Source organism: Columba livia, chromosome 25 (assembly GCF_036013475.1).
Source record: "Columba livia isolate bColLiv1 breed racing homer chromosome 25, bColLiv1.pat.W.v2, whole genome shotgun sequence".
NCBI classification, from domain to species: Eukaryota; Metazoa; Chordata; class Aves; order Columbiformes; family Columbidae; genus Columba; species Columba livia.
The window spans coordinates 3,901,283-3,917,516 of NC_088626.1; the positions used below are offsets into that span (position 1 = coordinate 3,901,283).

At 57.9% G+C, this 16,234-nt stretch overlaps 1 protein-coding gene across 6 annotated transcripts in view; it reads right to left on the bottom strand.

Moving 5' to 3' along the window:
• Positions 1 to 16,234, bottom strand: part of TET3 (tet methylcytosine dioxygenase 3) — a 32,694-nt gene that overhangs the window by 12,020 nt on the left and 4,440 nt on the right. For 2 of the 6 annotated variants that reach the window (XM_065041105.1, XM_065041107.1), the window contains exons 2-3: positions 3,523 to 5,722; positions 1,130 to 1,220 (exon numbers count right to left, since the gene is read on the bottom strand). In XM_065041105.1, coding sequence (XP_064897177.1) covers positions 1,130 to 1,220; positions 3,523 to 5,722 — 2,291 coding nt within the window. Of the gene's footprint in view, positions 1 to 1,129; positions 1,221 to 3,522; positions 5,726 to 12,284; positions 12,425 to 16,234 lie in introns of those variants that run through there. The other 4 variants (XM_065041104.1, XM_065041106.1, XM_065041108.1 and 1 more) reach the window with 3 other exon arrangements.

A 16,234-nucleotide genomic window follows, 5' to 3' on the forward strand; every position in this document is an offset into this window, starting at 1 on the left:
CCTGAGGGGACACCATCCACCCTCATGGGAACCCATCCACATTCACAGGACCTTACTCGCCTTCACAAGACCCCATGGGCTCCCTCTCGCCCTCACAAACCCCAGTTCTTCCTCACGGACTCTCACTCGCTCTCACAAGCCTCCACTTGCCCTCGTGGGCCCCCATTCACCCTCAGAAGTCCCCACTCACCCTCTCGGAACCCCACTCACCCTTACAGACACCTCATGAGTCCCTAATCCCCCTTGTGGGACCCCACTCACCCTCATGGGCCTGCATGCACCCCCACAGGCTTTTGCTCACCCTCACAGGACCCCACAAGCCCCTGATTGCCCTCACAAGACCCCCCTCACCTTCAGGAGCCCCCAGGCACCTTCACAGGACATCATTCACCCTCACGGGACTCTTCATGAGTCCTCACTCCCCTCACAGCACACACTCACCCTCATGAGACACTACTTTCCCACGTGAAGCCCCCATTCACCTTCACAGAACCCCATGGGCCTCCACTCTCCCTCAAAAGCCCCCATATGCCCTCACAAGCCCCCACTAGCCCTCATGAGCCTCCATTTGCCCTCAGGGACTCCTGCTCACCCTCAAAAGCCCCCACTCACCCTTACGGGACCCCCTTTGCCTTCACAGGTCCCCACTCACTCTCACGAGCCCCCAGTCACCCCCACAGGACCCCACTTATCCTTGTGATGTCCCCCGCTCACCCTCATGGGCCCCCAAACGCCCTCACAGGACCCCACTCTCCTTCACGGGACCCTCATGGGCCCCCAGTAGCCCTTATGGGACCCCCTTTGCCCTCATGAGCCCCCACTCACTTTCATGAGCCCCCATGAACCCTTACAAACCCCACTTACCCTCACAAGCCCCCACTTGCCCCCATGAGCTCCCACTCACCCCCATGAGCACCCACTCACCCACAAAGGCCTCTACTCACCTTCATGAGTCCCCACTCACCCTTACAAGCCCCCACTCACATTCACAAGCCCCCACTCACCCTCATGCCACCCCCCTCACCCTCCCAGGACCCCATGGGCCCCCCACTCCCCCTCATCAGCCCCCACTTGCCCTCACAGGACCCTCAGACCCCCCTGGCCCCCCAGGACGGGGCAAGGCTCTTACCGCTCCTCCATGAGCTCCCTGATGGACGCCACGGTGGGCCCTGAGCCCAGGTGGGTGTAGTACGGCCCCTCATCCTTCTCCACAATTTGCTCTGCAGAAACAGACATTTTGGGGTTGGCATCTCCACCGGTTGCCCTGAAGGATGCCAAGCCCCCAAGTTCCCTTAAATTGAGTGCTTTTGCACCAAAAAATCAAAGGTTGACAGAGTACCCATCTAAGAGCATCAGGGAAGGGAAGAGGCAATTACGGGTTCGTTAAACAGCCCAGCAGCTCCTTCATTTTCTGATGCCAGTGCTAAAATGCTGTTGGGGAACAAGGGTGCTCAGACCTGCACCCTTTGGGGACCCAAAAACCTCTCATCCTTCTGTGGAAGGATGCTGGGCTACAGAAGGATGCTGAGCTATGGGAGGAGGATGCTGGACTACCAGAGAAGGATGCTCGGCTATAGGAGGATGATGTTGGGCTACAGGAGGATGATGCTGGGCTACAGGAGGATGATGCTGGGCTATGGGAGAAGGATGCTGGGCTACAAGAGGAGGATGCTGGGCTACAAGAGGAGGATGCTGGGCTACAAGAGGAGGATGCTGGGCTATAGGAGGATGATGTTGGGCTACAGGAGGACGATGCTGGGCTACAGGAGAAGGATGCTGGGCTACAGGAGAAGAATGCTGGGCTACCAGAGAAGAATGCTGGGCTACCAGAGAAGGATGCTGGGCTATAGGAGGATGATGTTGGGCTACAGGAGGATGATGTTGGGCTACAAGAGAAGGATGCTGGGCTACAAGAGGAGGATGCTGGGCTACAAGAGGAGGATGCTGGGCTACAAGAGGAGGATGCTGGGCTACAAGAGGAGGATGCTGGGCTACAAGAGGAGGATGCTGGGCTACCAGAGAAGGATGCTGGGCTACAGAAGGATGCTGAGCTACGGGAGGAGGATGCTGAGCTACAGAAGAAGGATTCTGGGCTACATCCCTGCAAACAGCACTGCCCCAGCAGCAGCAAATCCCTCGTGGCTTTTAAGGTTTTGAAGGTTCCGGCGCAGGAAGCGAAGGATGCTCCAGCCCGCCGTGCCGTTCCATCTCCCTGCTCTCCTGGCCCTGATTTTCATTCCCGTCATGTCGAACTGGCCGGGCGCCAGGGCGAGGAGAAAAGCCGGGCTCAGCTGGGCTGCAGCTGGCCAGACCGAGATCAATACAGGACACGCAGCGAAGGCTGATTTTATTACAGCATCTAACAGCGCAGGCACCTAATAAAGCACCGAGCCCCGACTCCAACTTAATTGCTTTTCTCACAGCTTTGCCTTGAGAAAATGGAGAGAGGTGGTGGGGGAGATCCCCCCCTCCCAGCTCCTAAATTATATTGCAAAAGAAAAAAACCAACCCGAATCTTTTCCTGCAAAACTCCGAGATTGGTCCGAGCGGCTCCAGAAAAGCCCTTCATTCGCTCGGTGCCGTTTGGGCTAATTACTGCTGCCATTTACAAGCAAGTAAATTAATAATCGTAAGGCCCGTTAATAAAGTGCAGCTTGCGCTTGGCCTGAGGCCACATCTCCCTGTGGTGGGGGGGTCCATTTTTTCAGTTGGATGCCTCAAATCCTCACCCTGTTCCTCCAAGGGGAGAACACAACTCCAGTTTAAATTTTTGGGAGGGAAGATCCAGCTCCCGCACACTCAGATGGAGTCGGACTGTGAGGACTAGGTGGGAAATCTCCAGCACTTGCTGTAAAGTCTAACAAATGCCAAAAAAAAACCCCAAAATCACACCAAAAAAACACCAAATCCAAGAGTTTGGTGCTTTTTCATTGCATCCCGATGGGACTGGGCACTGAACAACCCAACATCCCAGCAGTAAGTACAGTTTCAGGCATAAGCCCACACGCCGAGTCAAAGTTTGGGTAACCAAAAGAAAAGAAGAAGAGGAGAAGGAGAGAAGGAGAGAAGAGGAGAAGGAGGAAGAGAAGGAGAAAAAGGGAGAAGGAGAAGGAGGAGAAGGAGAGGAGGAGGAGAGGAGGAAAGGGGGAGAAAAGGAGGAGGAGAGAAGGAGGAGAGGAGGAGAAGGAAGAGGAGAGGAGGAGAAGGAGGAGAAGGAGGAGAGGAGAGGAAGAGGAGAGGAGGAGAAGGAGGAGGAGAAGGAGGAGAAGAGAAGGAGGAGAAGAGAATGAGGAGAAGAGAAGGAGGAGAAGAGAAGGAGGAGAAGAGAAGGAGGAGAAGAGAAGGAGAAAGCTTCTGCAGCATCGGGGTTTCACCATGCAAGAGCCAAATCCCCCCAAAAAATGAGCGTTTTGCCAGCACCATGGCATCACTCCGCTATTTACCCAGGACAATCCCATGCTGGCAAAGCCACCCCCTGGCAATGACACCCTGGGAAACCCCCCGGCACCGCCGCTCACTCACCCACACAGTCGCAGGTGGGAAACTCCGCTTGCGCCCGCTTGGCCGGGGTGTCCAGGAGGCTTTTGGTCGGCGTGTCCAGGTATTTCAGCGGCGATTCCAAGAAGCCGCTCAGGGTGGGCGTCAGCGGCACCTCGTCCTTGGTGGGGGTCCCGTCGGCGTCATCTGCGTCCGGGTTTTGGCTTTCCTCAGAGTAAAAGCACGTGGTGGACACCACAGTGATAGCACCAGAAGACTCGATTTTGATCTGTTTTGGGGACCGGGCGGTGAAGGGGGGCTCTGGACCCTTCCCCGGTGAGAACGAAAAGCTTTTAGGGCCGGCTTGGGGAGCACTGCTGGAAGCCGGCACAGTGGCGGTGGGGGGCACTTGCGGGGCGGGCACCGACCCCCCCGGCACCTCGGCAGCCCCGGCGGGGAGCGGGGCGGGCGTCTCGGGGGGCTGCAGGTTGAAATTCTCCCCGAATTCAGCTTCGAATTGCCGGATGAGCTCTTCCAGCTTGTCATCCACCACGATGGGGGTCGGGGTGGCCGGCGGGGGGGCGGCCGGTGTTTCCTCAGAGCCGGTTGAGCCTGCCAGTGCTGGGTGAATTTGGGGGCCCCCCCCGGGGGCACCCCTTTCCTGAGAGTCGGGAGCTGTGGGGCCGCCATCCAGGGGGTTTGGCGGCGGGGGGCAAGCGGCGGGCGGGGGTAGTGCAAGAGGCGGCGGGGGGCAGGCGGGGGGCGGTTCAGTTTGCATCTCTTCGGCGGGGGGTTCGGCGGGCGCCCGAAACCCCTCCAGGCTGATCTGCCAGAGTGGGGGGAAGAGCGGCTGCGAGTCCTTCTGCTTGGCTTTCTTGATCTGCACTTGTTTGCGGAGCGGTTTGGCTGGGGGGGGCTTTTCGGGCGGCGTTTTCTTCTTCTTCTCTTTGGCCTGCTTTTCGAAGGGCTTGGGGGGCACGGCCGGGGCACCGGGAGCCCACCAGTCGCTCGGCCGATCCGGTGCTGCCGCCGCCACCGCGGCCAGGCTTTGCTCGAGGAAGAGGCTGCGTTTGTGGTGGAGATGCTGCTGCAGGACCAGCTGCGTCTTCTTATGCAGGTCGGGCTCCGGCGGCACCGGCGGCAAACGGGGGCTGCTCGGCACATCCTTACTGGGTGCTCGTTCGGGGGGCTCTGTTTTAGGCACCATCACTTTACCGGCCGTTGCTTCGGGTCTCTTGAAAGCCGCCTTGATGTAGTCGTCAGCGTTTCCCAGCAGCTGCTCCAGCTCTGCCATGGGGTCCCCGGCCCCCGCTGCCCCCTCGGCTTCCAGCCCCCATGGCGCCGCAAAGCCCCCCCGGGGGGGTGCTGTGCCAAAAAACGGCTCCGGCGCTGCTCCTGGCTCCGGCGGGTAACGGGGCTCGTCCCCTCGCTGCCATGCGGGCGCCGGCGGGGCGACGGGGCCGAATGGGGTGGCGGGGGGCGGCGGGGGCGGTGGTGGCAGGGGGTGGCCGTTGCCGGCAGGCTGGGGGAGCGCGGCCGAGAGCTGCGTGAGGGCTTCGATGGCTATGGCGGTCTGCAGGCTGATGTTCTTCTCCTTGGCGATGGTCAATGCGCTTTGGGAAAAGGGGAGACCGTCGGGCGGGCACGGTTCGACGGTCTCAGGCACCAGCTGGGGGTCGATAGCACCTTCCTGTGGGGGTGGTGGGGGGTCAGCGGCAACGCGGGGCCGTGGTGACGCCAGCTCTTCGCTGAGAGCTGTCTTGATCTTCTGCTCCAGCCATTCCAGGTAGTCGGGGCACTCGGGGCCATCGCAGTTGCAGTTGGGGGGCTTCACGCCATGCTTGGCCAAAGCCAGGGCGGCCTTGAGGGCGTGCAGGTCCTCTCCCCGCGGCACGCCGTCCGCCGTGCTCAGCCCGCCCCGGCTCATCTCCGAGTCGAACTTCTCATACAGCAGCGACGGCGAACCCGGCAACGGCACCCGGTAGGAGGAAACGGCTTCGGCCACCGCCGAAAAGGCCACCAGGTTCCTGACGTCTTCCAAGTGGGCTTTGCCGGCGGCGGGCGGCTGGCCCGGTGACCAGCCGCTCGGCTCCATCAGCACCGTGCCCCCTGCCTCTGGCCGGCCCCCATTCGCCAGGCTGAGCCCGCCGCCCTCGTTCAGCCGCCTTTCTTCGACATAATTAATTGGCCCTTCTTCCATTTGGCTTCTGCTGGGTCCATCAACCGGGTCGCCCGCCGAACCTGTCTGCTGGGAGAGAGAGGAGAGACATGAGCATCCCCGGCCACGTGCCATCGTCCCCCGCCCTATTTTCCCCCTCTTTCTTTTTTATTTTCCCCTTTCCCCGTCTCTTTTGCTGACCCAGGTGATGAAGATGTAGATGAAACATACGAAAAGAAAAGTAATAATCGCCGCTGGCAAAACCAGGCGGGTTTCGCCGGCTGTGTAAGGAGCAGCTCGGCTCGAAAGGCGACCAGTTTCCACCGCGCCGCCCACATCCCCACCCTGCCACCTGCTTTTGAAATATCACAGGACGGTTCGGGATTTCCATTGAGACGGGGAGAGCGCCCCTGGCACCGGTTTGCACTGGCGAAGGAAGCGGCACAGGGAGAAAAAAGGGGGTTTTTGTTGGACCTGTGCCCAAAACAAACATCCCAGCGCGGAGCAGCCGGCGGAGCGGGGACCGCGGCACGGCAGGAAGCCGCCGAGTTGGCTACGCCGGTGCCAGGGGCGGCGCGGGAACGCTTTCACCTCAAATAACCCGGCGTCTGTATCAACACGGCCGGCCAGGACTCCCGGCAACGCCAAGTGACAGCAACGGCGTCCAGAAAACCGGCCGCGGGCCAAAGAAGCACCAAAACCATTAGTGCCGACATGAGGTGGTGGCACCCAGAGCCCATCACCCCGGCGTCTGGCCTCATACACCTGGTTAAGACCCTCCAAGGAGTTTTGCCGGGGATGGAGGGGTCTTTCTGTGCTCTCCCCCCTCAGCAGCGGGGATTTTAGTGCTCTGGCAGTACCGGTTTCTACGCTCGTGATAAGCACGTTGCTGACTGCAGCAAAACCGCGGAGGAACCGCTCCTGGTGCGATTATATCCCAAAAATCCCCTTTTCCCAGGGGTGAAAACACCCAGCACCAGTGCAAATCACCACGACCCCAGCACAGGGTTCACTCTGATGCTACCGCAGCTTTACGGGGGATTCGGTCCCTTGGCAGCATCCCCAGAGCCGAGTGATGGAGCCGCCAGCGCCGGGACTGGTCCCTCCGGTCTGGGGAGCAAGTTTTGTGCCATTCGTGCCTGTTTGTGCCGTGCGAAACGGCAACCTGGGCAGGGTGGGGACAACGTGCCGCCCCCGCGCTCCTTCACACACCCGGGGACAAACAGCCTCGCCCGTCCTTCCTCAGCCATCACCACCCTCCCCAGCCAAAAAAACCCGCCCTGAGCCCCCCCCAAGCCCTCAGGGGGACACACTCGTCCCCCAAAATGTCCCCGGTGACACCAGCCTGGAGAAATGACACCAAACCTGTTTTGCTTTGGGTGGGGAGCAGACACAGGCCCCAAGCGTTTATTTGGGGGGGGGGGGGGGAAATCTGCTGGGGAAGCCCCAAAAATCAGCTTGGGGGGCCCTCTGGGCTGCTCTGTCCCGTAAACCAGGTTATCAACCCAGGAGGGGGATGCAGGAAAATAATTCACTGTATTAACACAAGCAGGAATGAGAACTCCCCGCCACTAAAGGGTTAATCTGAGAGCTACAACCTTCCCCAAATCAGCAGGGGGAAGAAAAAATAAAAAGAAATATATATATAAAATAGGATTATTTTTTTCCTGGCTCTCTCATCCAGCTCCTTTTGTTCCTAGCCCCGCGGGCTGGGGGATGGAAAGACCCTGCAGCTTCTCACCAAAATTCAATTCCCAATCCTGACTCCGGCAGCACCCCCAGAAATCGCTCCATCGCCGCCGAGGGCATCAAACCCCCATTTTCCCCCCCAAAAAGCGCTGCCTGCCCAAACCTCCTTCCATTGACCCCGGGAAAGAATAAAAGCTGGGGAAGGGGGGGAGGGAAATACATGAAAATAAAGAGAAAACCAAGTGTGAGTTAAATCAGCTCCTGCACGTCCCTTTTGTATCCTTTATAAAACGGGAAAAAAAATCCCCATGAGGATTAAAACATTTGGGTTTTTTTAATCTGGTTTTCGTCTTTTTGTTTTTATTTTTTCCCCCCTGTTTTAAATGCCTTAAAAAGAAGGAAGGGAGGCAAAAAAAAACCCTAAAACAACCTAAAAAAACCAAGCTAACCGCACAGGCAGAGCCCGGCTTGGAGGGTTTCCAGCCTGCGCTGGGAAGAGCGCGGAGCCGTTCGTAGCGCGGCAAGCGCCGGGGGGAGCCCCGGTGGGGCCACCGGTGCCGGGTTCGGCGCTGGCCGGGTGGCACTTACGTGTGCGGGGCGGGAGGTGAAGCCGGAGGCGACGGCGGGAGCGAAGGAAGGATGAAACGAGTTGTTCCAGCCTCAGCCGCCCCGGCCCTCCCCGCCCCCTGCAAAACCAGCTGGAGGAGCCATTAGCCCCAGCGCCGCGTGCACGTAGGGACGGACGGACGGACGGCGGGGGCCCCACGCTGGCCCCGCAGCGCTGGAGGGGCCCCCAAAGGTGCCTCGAGAACACGGGGGGGGACCCCGGTGCCTCTGCTGGGAAGCGCAGCCCTCGCCGGTTGTGCGTCCTATAGGTCCTGCTGCCCTATAGATACAGTGACCCGTATATCCAGCAAGCTGCATGTTCAGCAAGCTGACATGTCCAGCAATCCTATATAATCAACAACCCTGTATATCCAGCGAGCTTCGATATTCAACTGCCCTATACATCCAGATCATCAACAATTTTATGCATCCAGCAGCCTTATGCATAATCAGCAACACTATATAATCAGCAACCCTATATAATCCAGCAGCCTACATCATCAATAGTTTTATACATCAAGCAGTCCTATGTATCCAGCAGCCCTATATAATCGGCAATCTTATGCATCCAGCAGCCTTATATATAATCAGCAACCCTATATAATCAACCATCTTACACATCCAGCAGCCCTATATATCCAGCAACCCTATATAATCGGCAGTCTTATAGATCCAGCAGCCTTATATGTCCAGCAACCCTACATAATCAGCAATTTTATACATCCAGCCACCTGCATTTCCAGTAACTCTATATATCCAGCAACCCCATATATCCATTAAGTCATTATATCCAGCAATTTATATATTCTGCAGTTGCATATATCCAGCAACCTATACATCCAACAACCCTATATGGTCAGCAGCCTATATACCCAGCAGCCCTATATAATCAGCAATCTATATAATTGGCAACATTTTATATCCAGTAACCCTATATATCCACAAACTCGTTATATCCAGCAACTTATATATCCTGCAACTGCATAAATCCAGCAGATCTATACATCCAGCAACCCTAAATACCCAAGTCCTGCATATCCAGCAACCCTATATAACCAGTGACCTATACATCCAACAACCCTGTATGGCCAAGAATCTATATATCCTACAGTCTATACATCTATATTTCAAATTATTATTTTCAACCTGTAAGCAAAATGAACTAAACACCCCAAAGCCAACAAGGGAACAGGTTTTACATCCCTCATCCTCCAAAAACACTCCGAAAATTCCCCCGTATCAATATTTTGGGGGGGTTTAAAACCCTCGATGGGCTCAGCTGCAGAGAACGGAGCAACTCGCCGCACGTAGAGCAGCTCGGAAGCCGCTTGGTGTCATCCCGCTGCAAGAAAAACCCGCTTGAATTGTATTAAATGTATGAAATTTGAGCACAGGGGGGAAGGCTGGATGCCGGAGCCCTTCCTGGTGCCATCAGGGGGGAGCCGGGGCTGCGGCGAGGGCACGGCGGGGTGTTCGGGAGGTCAGCGGCGCCGCTGCCAGCCGGGCCGGCCAAGAGGCAGCTTGGCTGGCGGCCCCGCACCGCGCCGGTGGAGCCCGGCCAGCCCCGGCAATGCCGCTTGTGGTTTTCCTCCTCTGGCAACGTCCCCCCCTTCCCGGGGATCCTCCAGCACTGAGCATCCCTGAAGGCGGGAGACCCTACAATAATAAATCACCCAAGGGCTTTGCTACTGAAATCACACGGACCCAGGGATCGATGCTGTCGGGGGTTATCGCTTCGCCGGACACCGAGAGATGGAAAACACTCCCTGCCCCAAGGATTGATGCTCTCGGGGGTATCGCTTCGCCAGACAATGAGAGATGGAAAAAAACCCCCCGTCCTGGGGATTGATGCTTTCAGGGGGTATCACCTCACTGGATGCCAAGAGATGGAAAAAACCCTCCTGCTCCCAAACCACCGTCACCAGGTACCGCCTGGGGGGATGCCGGAGAAGAACCGAACAGCGTGAATGCCCCAAATCCACACTCGGCTTCCCAAAGAAATGGAAAATTAAGGAAATCTGGGAAGGCCGAGTACTGAGCCAGCCCTGCAACAGCCCCCGGGTCCCCCCAGCCGGGGTACCAACCGCACCGGCTCCCGGCCCCGCTGCTCCCGGCGCCGCCGCTGCCTCTCCCGCCCTGTTTTCCAAGCTGTTTCCATGGCCCCGGCTGACCCCGGCGCTGGGTCTGAGCTGCTCGCTCCTGTCCTCATTTAGCCCGGAGAAAAGCCGGGATCGCGGCGATGCCGAGGTTGCTGAGCTGATTTACGCCACGGGAAGCCCAGCTCCGCTTCACATGAGCCCCGGGAGCGATTTTGGGGACTCCCATATCCGTAACTCCTCTCCAGATAACGCCAGGGCAATTATTTCACCCCCTTTTCCTTCTCACCAGGAACAACAAGCCAGTTGAACACAACATAATCCTGCTCATGCCTACCACACCGGCATCCCACCAGCACCGAGAGCTTTTCCAAGTGGAAAAAAAACTTGTTCCCATCTCCATCCATCCTCATTTCCTTCAGAAAAAGGGTTTTTTCCCTTTTGGATGGGACCCAGCAGGGATGTTCCAGGCAGGAATGTGCTGGGAAGGGGTTCTTAGGGTGGGAGTGCTCAGGAAGGAGATGCTCAGGGTTGGGATGTTCAGAGCAGGGATACAAAGGGAACGGATACTCAGGGTCAGGATGCTCAGAGCAAGAATACTCAGGGTTGGGATGTTCAAAGTAGGATACTCATGGAAGGGATAACTCAGGATCGGGATGTTTGGAGCAAAGATGCTCAAGGGAAGGGATACTCTGGGTCAGGATGTTCGGAGAGGGGATACTCAGGGTTGGGATATTTGGAGCAGAGATATTCAGGGTTGGGATCTTCTGAGCAGAGACACTCAGGGTCAGGATACTCGGAGCAGGGATACTCGAGGTTGGGATATTCAGAGCAGGGATAATCAGGGTCGGCATATTCAGAGCAGGGATGCTCAGGGTCGGGATTTGGAGCAGGGATGCTCAGGGTTGGGATATTCAGAGCAGGGACACTCAGGGTTGGGATATTTGGAGCAGGGATGCTCAGCACTGGATCTGGGTGAGCGACATCCCAGCGGATGCTCCCACTGGAACAGCATCTGGGAACCAAACCGCCGCAGCCAAACCACGGCGCGCGTTCCCACTCCGGCACCGAGCCGAGCCGGGAGCCGCCAGTTGGCGCGGGCAAGTGGGAAAGGCTTGGCACGGTGTGGAGCCGCGGCACGCTGCCGGCTCCGGCCGGGCAGGGAAGGAGCCGAGCTCTCGAAAGGGAAAAGACGGAGGGGAAAAAAAAGGAAAAAAAAAAGAACTGCGGTACTATTTTTGTTTCTTGGAGTGTTTTTTTTTCCTCCAACACAGCTGGCTCCTCTCGTGCCGGCGCTAGGCTACCAGATTGGCGCCAGAGCTGGCTGGGCAAAGCCAAATCGCCAGGTGGTGGGGAAAGCGGCTTGGTGGGGAGGGGAAGGAAGGAGGGGATGGAGAGAAAGGAGGGGATGGGGAGGAAGGGGAAGAAAGGGAATAGGAAGAAGGGGAAGAACGAGATAGGGAGGAAGGTAAGGGAGAAGAAGGGGAAGAGGTAGAGGAAGGGGAGGAAGAGGAAGAAGGGGAAGAAAAGGAAAAAGAGGAGGAAGGGGAAGAAGGGAAAGAAGGAGAAAAAGGAAAGAAGGGGAAGAAGGGTATAGGGAAGATGGGGAAAGGGAAAGGGAAGGAGATGGAGAATGTGAGGAAGGGGAAGGATGGGATGGGGAGAAATGGGGAGAAATGGGGAGAAATGGAGAGAAAGCGGAAGAAGGGGAGAAAGGGGATGGGGAAGGAGAGGAAGAAGAGGAAGATGGGGAACAAGGAGAAGGGGATGGGGAGGAAGGGGACAGGGTTGGGGAGGAGGGGACAGGGTCAGGCAGGAAGGGATGAGCCTGGGGAGGGAAAAGGACCCACCTGGGAAGACAGAAGGGAGAGGGAGGTGCGTGGGCGCAGCAGAAGGGCCCGGGGCCTCTCCTCGCCTCTCGCCCAGCCCTACGGCGTTTGCTGTCCCAGCCCGGCCGCCCCCGCGGGGCTGGGCCCCATTTCACCGCCAGCATCCCCCGTGGGACAGGCATGGTCCCCTCCCAGCCCCCCCGGCGGGGACATTGCCACCCTGCATTGCAAACGGGGGGAAAAGCTGGTTTTTGGGGAAAGCCGCCCTGCACCCATGCACCAATCAAACTGCACCCCAATTTTCAAGGCTTTTCCACCCCCCAGGTTCGAGCAGGTTCCTCGCACCCTCCTGGAGTGCACATTGGGGATGTGCCACCCAGCATCCATGGGTGCTCAGCTCCCCTCCAGCCCATCCCCGTCCCGTCGTACCTGGGGGTGCCGCAGTTGTCCCCCCCAAAACACGGGGGCTCCTTGCGCCACCGTGCCGAACAGCCCGACCTCTCAGAGGAGGAGGAGAACCGTGCACGTCACCGCCCTCCTGCCCGGCAAGCACCGACAAGTTGTTGGCACAATGGCCGGCGGGCAGGAGCCGGGAGATGAGTGGGAACCCAGCCCTGCCCCGTCTGGGAGCAGGGAAAACGCCGGCTTTGCCAAACCCTGAGCTGGTTTCACTACCGCGACCCGTCCCCCGTGGGGAAACAGATCTCACGGCGGGTGGGAGACATGACCCTGATGGATTAAATCCCTTTTCCAAAGGTCGGAGGAAGGTGCACGGGGTAGAAAACACACATTGGTAGCACGGGTGCCGGCTCGGCACCAGCAGAACCATTTTGCTGTGCAAAAAAACCCCCAAAAACCCAACTTTTCTCACCCAAAATTTCAAGCCCCCCCCCCCCCCACTCCTGGCTGCCTCCCCAGTGCCGCTGAGTCAGCACCGGCGCTGCTGAGTCACCGCAGCCACCTCAGCCCGATGACAAAGATGACAATGGCTCCAGCGATGAGCTCAGCCGCGGGGGCTTCGGCACGGGGAGCCGCACAGCCAGGGTTTTGACTACATCTTGGGCATTCACCGGCTTTTCCGCTGCAAAAACCTCACCCATCCCCAAAAAGGCAACGATCAGCATCACCTCAAACCCAAGGCTACCGCAACACGGTGAGGAAGCCCGCAGTGCCACGATCCTCTCCGAAAAACCCATCATTGACCACCCACGAGCCAGCGGTCGCCATCGCATCCTTGCTATCTCACTCGCCGAAAGAGGAATAGGAACGATTAAGAAAAAGGGGGAAAAAAACATCTAATTTCACCGGTTTTCCCCCCCTCACCAGGGTCATCAGCATGACGGGGGATGCGCCGATGACGCCTCCGGCTTCCCCGGCCCGGTGACGGGGTTGATGACTCACGGGGAAGGAGGGGGGAAAGCGGCGCGTGCACGAGGCCGGCGTGTTTGTAAACCTAAAAAAAAATAGAAGAGCCATGTGCGGGCAGGCGGCGTGTGCCGAGGAGCACGGGGACACAAGGGACGCGCCACGGTCCCCCAACCGGGGAGAAACGGGCCCCGCTGCGAGGGCTTGCACTGCGATGGCTTTAATCGGCGCGGCTTTACGCGCGAGGGTTTTAATTGCAACGGCTTTAATCGGCGCGGGGTTTAAGCGCGAGGGCTTTAAACGCAACGGTGTGAAGTGCGGCGGGTTTGGATGCGACAGCTCCAGACCCAGCGGTGTTGGGTGCAACGGCTTAAATGGAAAAGCTTTAAATGCTACACCTTTAAATGCAATAGCTTTAAATGCAACATCTTTAAATGTAACAGCTTTAAATGCAACAGTGTTATACACAACAGTGTTTAAGTGCGATGGTGTTATAGGCAATAGATGTAAATGCAACAGCGCTAGATGCAACAGTGTTTATGTCCAACGGATTTAAACGCAACAGCGTTATATGGAACAGATTTAAACACAATGGCATTAAATGCTCCTCCGTCCTTTTCGGCAGAGCAGGGGCTGCGGTGACCAGGGCCATGTCACCAGCGGCCACCAGCTGGTGACAAACCCTCCAGCCATTACACAGCATCCCCCAGCCTCCACGCTGATGACTGCAGCAATTACAACTTGCTCCAATCCTTTTTTTCTTTTTTTTACAGTATTTTCAATGCTTGGGGTGGTTCGGGGAGATTTTTTTTCTCCTCTCATTTGGCTGCAATGGAAACTGCAGGCTCGCGGTCCCCAGCTCCCCCGTTCGACAGCAAAAATCTCATTTAATCAAAAGATGCGGCGACTGGATGTGCAGAAGCACTTCTCTCTTCTTGTTTTTTTTAAGAACTGCCATTTTAGCTGTAGCAAACAAACACACCGCATTGTCCCCGCGACACGACTCCCTCCAACAGATCCCGCCTGCAAATCCCCGCTGCCAGCCCCATCCCACCACCGCCAAGCATCCCCGCTCCTGGGAAAAGGGGCTTTTTGGCCGCGGGGAAGAGGAGAAGATTGGGGTTGTGCTGGGTTTGCGGGGCTGGCAGCGGCGTGGCGGGCAGATGTGGAGCAGGGACGGAGCCCATCGCAGCTGTTTCACCTCCAGCCTCTTCCCGTTTCATTTCATCTCCCCTTGGATGCCGGCCCGGGGAAGAAGGGGATAAATAAAAAAGCTCTTTCATCCTCAAAAAATGGTCTGGCACCCTCTTGCATTGAGCTCAAAGCAGCGAGATTAAAGAGCTGGCAGAGGAGGGGAGAAGGGGCACCAGTCCCCAGGGTTTGGGATGCATCACTCTTGTCCCAGTCTGTGCCCCAAGCGGCAGTGGGGACAGCGAGGGGACAGGGACTTTGGCGCTGGCCCCATTGCTGCTGTCCCGTTAGAAAAGCTCCTGAGCGCACGTGGAGCGAGGGACATGGCGGGAACACGCGGGCACGGAATGGGGATCCCATTGCCATAGGAACGGGGATGCCGGCACATGCAGGGAGGGGACCAAGCACCCCAGTGTCATAGGGACAAGGACAAGGGACACCGGCACATGCAGGCAGGGGACTGGGGACCCTGATGGCACAGGGATGGGGACTAAGGACACCCACACATGTGGGGAGGGGAGTGGGGACCCCAGCGCTGCAGAAACAAGGAGCAGGGACCCCAGCATACACAGACAGGGGACAAGGGACACCACTGCCATAGGGATGGGGACCGAGAACCCCAGTTCAGAGGGGATGAGGACTGGGGAACTCCAGCACGTGTAGGCAAAAGGTCGGGAAACCCGAAGCTACAGGGACAGAGACACACAATGCCACAGGGACAGGGGACCCCAGCACACACAGGCAGGGGACAAGGACCCTGGTGTCACATGGATGGGGATCAGAGACCACAGCACACACAGGCAGAGGACTGGGGACACTGGTGCTGTGTGGATGGGGACAGGAGACCCTGGCACATGCAGACAGGAATCTGGATACGCCAATGCCATGGGGACAGGGACCAGGAACCCCAACACATGCAGGCAGGAAACCAAGGACCTTAATGTCACGGGAATAGAGACTGGAGAGCCCAACACATGCAGGTAGGGGACAGGAGACCCTGACACCATGGGGACAGAGACTGGAGAGCCCAACACATGCAAGCAGGGGACAGGAGACCCTGACGCCATGAGGACAGGGATCAGGGACCTCAGCACATGCAGATAGTGGACACAGGACCTTGACGCGATGGGGACAGGGATCAGGGACCCCAACACATGCAAGCAGGGGACAGGGGACCTTAATGTCACAGGGACAGAGACGAGAACCCAACACATGCAGGCAGGGGACACGGGACCCCAGTGCTGTGGGGACAGCTCACTCCCGGAACGCCAGTGCCGGAGACATCCCAGGAAAGGCTTTTTGGGACACAGACCCACAGCACAACTGTGCATCCCACAGGCACCATGTTACAGCTTCACTGTCCCCAGCGGGGCCGGCAAAGCCCCCCTAGGAAAGGCCAAAGTCGGGGCGGGGGGACATTTGTCTTTCCCAAAGTCCCATCGGCTCCTCCTTCAAGCCACCTCTCCCCTTAATTACCTGCGATAAAGAGTCCAGGTCGGCAATCCGAAAAACAAACCTCATCACAGCTAATTAGGTGCCAAAGGCCAAGAGCGGGGCTCGTTTATGGGGCCACCGTAACAACCCGCGAGGACTCTGCTCCGGCGCTGCCCATCCCTCCCTGGCATGATGCAACCTCGGGGCCGCATCCCAGCACCCCAGCACAGATGAAGGGGTTTTTATTTTGCCAAAGCACCCGCAGATCCGGAGGCGGCTCCGGCGTTGGCGGCTCCAGCGCACGAAGATCTGGAGCGTCCCCCATCCCTCGACAACACGTGGTGCCAAAGCCGCTCGCCGCTGACTCCAAACTTCGGGGCGGCCGCGCG